General features: G+C 38.9%; 1 protein-coding gene across 2 annotated transcripts in view; it reads left to right on the forward strand.

Moving 5' to 3' along the window:
• LOC101856464 (GRB10-interacting GYF protein 2) overlaps nt 1-2,769 on the forward strand; it is a 60,332-nt gene that overhangs the window by 35,255 nt on the left and 22,308 nt on the right. For both annotated transcript variants that reach the window (XM_005108175.3, XM_035972367.1), the window contains exons 18-19: nt 799-893; nt 1,153-1,314. In XM_005108175.3, the coding sequence (XP_005108232.1) occupies nt 799-893; nt 1,153-1,314 (257 nt within the window). The remainder of the gene's footprint in view (nt 1-798; nt 894-1,152; nt 1,315-2,769) is intronic.

Genomic DNA, 2,769 nt, shown 5'->3' on the forward strand with positions numbered 1-2,769 from the left:
ATTTATTTTGTTTTGGGGGGGGGGGGGGATGGAGAAGCAGGAGGGGAATTGGAAGATAGATGAGGGAACATAGGGAGAGAGGGGAAGGGGGCGTGAAAAGCTGAGGAAGAAGAGGTTAGGAGGAGGAGGGAAGGGAAGAAAGATTGCTAAAATATGGGAAGGTGTTGAAAGGTTACTCTTTAACTAATTTGTTTAATGGAAATAAAATATGGAAAGGTTAATGCGACCATGAATTTTTATTTAAGTGTGGTGTACTGTTGATTGTTCATATCTATGCTTATTGTTTTATCTTTTTTAGTCATTGCCATTTTGAATGCCCCCTCAGTAGTTTGTCGTTTCTGTTTCATGAATGGTTTGGGGTACCTTGGTGTCCTGTTTTATTTCCAGTATTTCACTTGTTCTGTCCTGATTGGACTGTGCCTGTGGTAGATTCTACATCTGGTCTTGCCCTCTGTTGTTTCTGTCTATCTGGCTTTCTTTTTCTCTGCACACAGTGACCATAATTTTATCCTTGTGTTTTTCTTTTTTCGAACAAACATAATCTGTTGGGTAATTACGTGTCACAGGATCATGCCAACTCCTTTTGTTCTCCAAATCTATCTATATTGTCTCCTCATATTTTTCCCCTTCGTTGTTATTGCGGGAGGTTGGAGGGTGCCACTGGTAGGTCCTACTTCCTTACCTCCCCTCTGTTATTTCTGTCTGTCTGTATTGCCTTTTCCCAGCACTAAATGACTATTGTTGTGTGGATGTGCTTCTCTTTACTCAAACAAACCAACCAACAATTTCCCCCCACAGCTGGATGGTCTCAGCCCAGTTCTCTGTGGGACGTGGCTCCCGGAGCTGAGGGATTGTCTCCTGCCTACCAAGCACAGCTTGAAAAGTTGAAGAAGGTGAATGTCGTCAGTGGAAAGATTTTAGTTTTTTTAACAACTTTAACCCATGATTTCATAAAGATAGTATGAGGTACTCTGTAGATTTTCACAAAATTTCTATATATTCTTTACCCGACATTGTTTTTGATCATTTTGACGTTTTCTACAAATTTGCGAATGGACTCGTTATATATACATGTACTTTCTGACAACATTGTTTGTAATTTTAATTGTCAGGATCACCGTTTACTCAAGACTTATTTCTTTCCCTGATCAGGAAAGAGAGGAGGCGAGAGTGAAGGAAGAGCGCCTGAGGCAGGAGACGATTGAGCAGAAGCAGGCAGAGCTTAGAAGGCAGCAGGAGGAACTGGAACAACAGCGGGAGCAGATGAGGAGGGAGAAGGAGGAGCTAGAGAGACAGAAACAGCACGAGTTACAGGTAGATTGTTGTGAAGGTGGTGGTGGTGGTGGTGGGAGGGTTGCTGTAGTGTCATTCGCTGAGATGAAATGGATCTTTAACCGATTCCGTCCATTCGGCCGCTGACAGCGGCTCTGAGTTTTTCCGCTGTGTCCATTCGGTCGCTGTGAGCGGCTCAACGAAATCCGAAACAAATGTGCACTTTTTAACATAGTTCCCACTTTTTAAGTTGTCGAAAGGAAGTAGAACTTGTAAACAAACCTGACCTCAATCTCTGAGCGCCAATATCGATCGAAACTCCGCGAAATTCTTGCAAAAATCATTGTTTTGTTGTTGCGATGTAGGCTAGATCTAAGGGTAAACAACACTGAGCCTGGTATAATAAAAAGGCTCTTCAAAGAAAGATATTCAACTAAATTTGTGAAATTCTTGCATAAATATGTGCTAGGGTGATATCGCTACAATGTTGTGTTGATTCCTATGGATTATAAGGACTTGTAGAGCTGAGAAAATGCGGTAAGTCGAAATTTTCGAAGAGTTGTTGCGCAATTTTTTTTTCTCTTTCGTTTTTGTCATAAGGAAAATGCAATTCAAACAGATTATAGGTCATTTTTATTGATATAATCAGATTTTTCTATTTATTCCCATCACTTTGGTATATGACAATACATATTAGAGTAACTTAGAGCTTCACAGTAATGCGTTAAATAGATGCACCCCAGGTCTAAAACTGAACACTGAAAAAAAATTCTGTCCAGAGCCTGAAAAAATCATGGACGGAATCAGTTAAAGTTGTTTTATAGAGCAGAATTCCGGAAATGGAAAGATTTCCGTAAAAATTCGTGTAAAAAAAAATATTGAAAAAATTGAAAAAAGAATTATTTTCAAAAATGCGAACTTAAAAATTTCCGTTATTACTAATATTCAACAATAGCCAACCCATACCGGAAGTGCTCTTTTATTTGAAAGTGTAGACAGTGTCTTTCACTTTCACTTTCTAAAGCTCAAGAAGCAGAGCACCAGCTCTGTAAACAAGAGGAAGAAATGATGATTGTGGTTCACAATAGATTTTGGGCCTGCCGAAGAAAAAAAAAACTCTAAAGAGAGCTTAATTTTTTATTTTTTTTAACCAGACTTGTTTATTTGTAAGTATTGTTGTGGATTTAAGTTGAGTATAAGCTGTCAAGTTATTTAGATCTAGATCTAAGATCTAGATCAAGTCAAGCTGTTATACTATTATAAGGATTCTACACCTCATGATGATTATGGTGCAAACTAACACAAGCAGAAAAAAGTTGAACATTAACTGTCAAGTTTTATAGATACAGTATGGGTACAAGGGAGAAAGCATTGCTTTGGATTTAGAAATATCGAAGTGACTATTCGGACTGGAGTCCGAATATGAAAAAATGTTATGCGGACTCTGATTCTTGTCCAGCATGACATCACTTCCGACTTCCTGTGACTCGTGACTCC

The sequence above is a fragment of the Aplysia californica genome, unplaced genomic scaffold (assembly GCF_000002075.1).
Source record: "Aplysia californica isolate F4 #8 unplaced genomic scaffold, AplCal3.0 scaffold00666, whole genome shotgun sequence".
Classification (NCBI taxonomy): Eukaryota; Metazoa; Mollusca; class Gastropoda; order Aplysiida; family Aplysiidae; genus Aplysia; species Aplysia californica.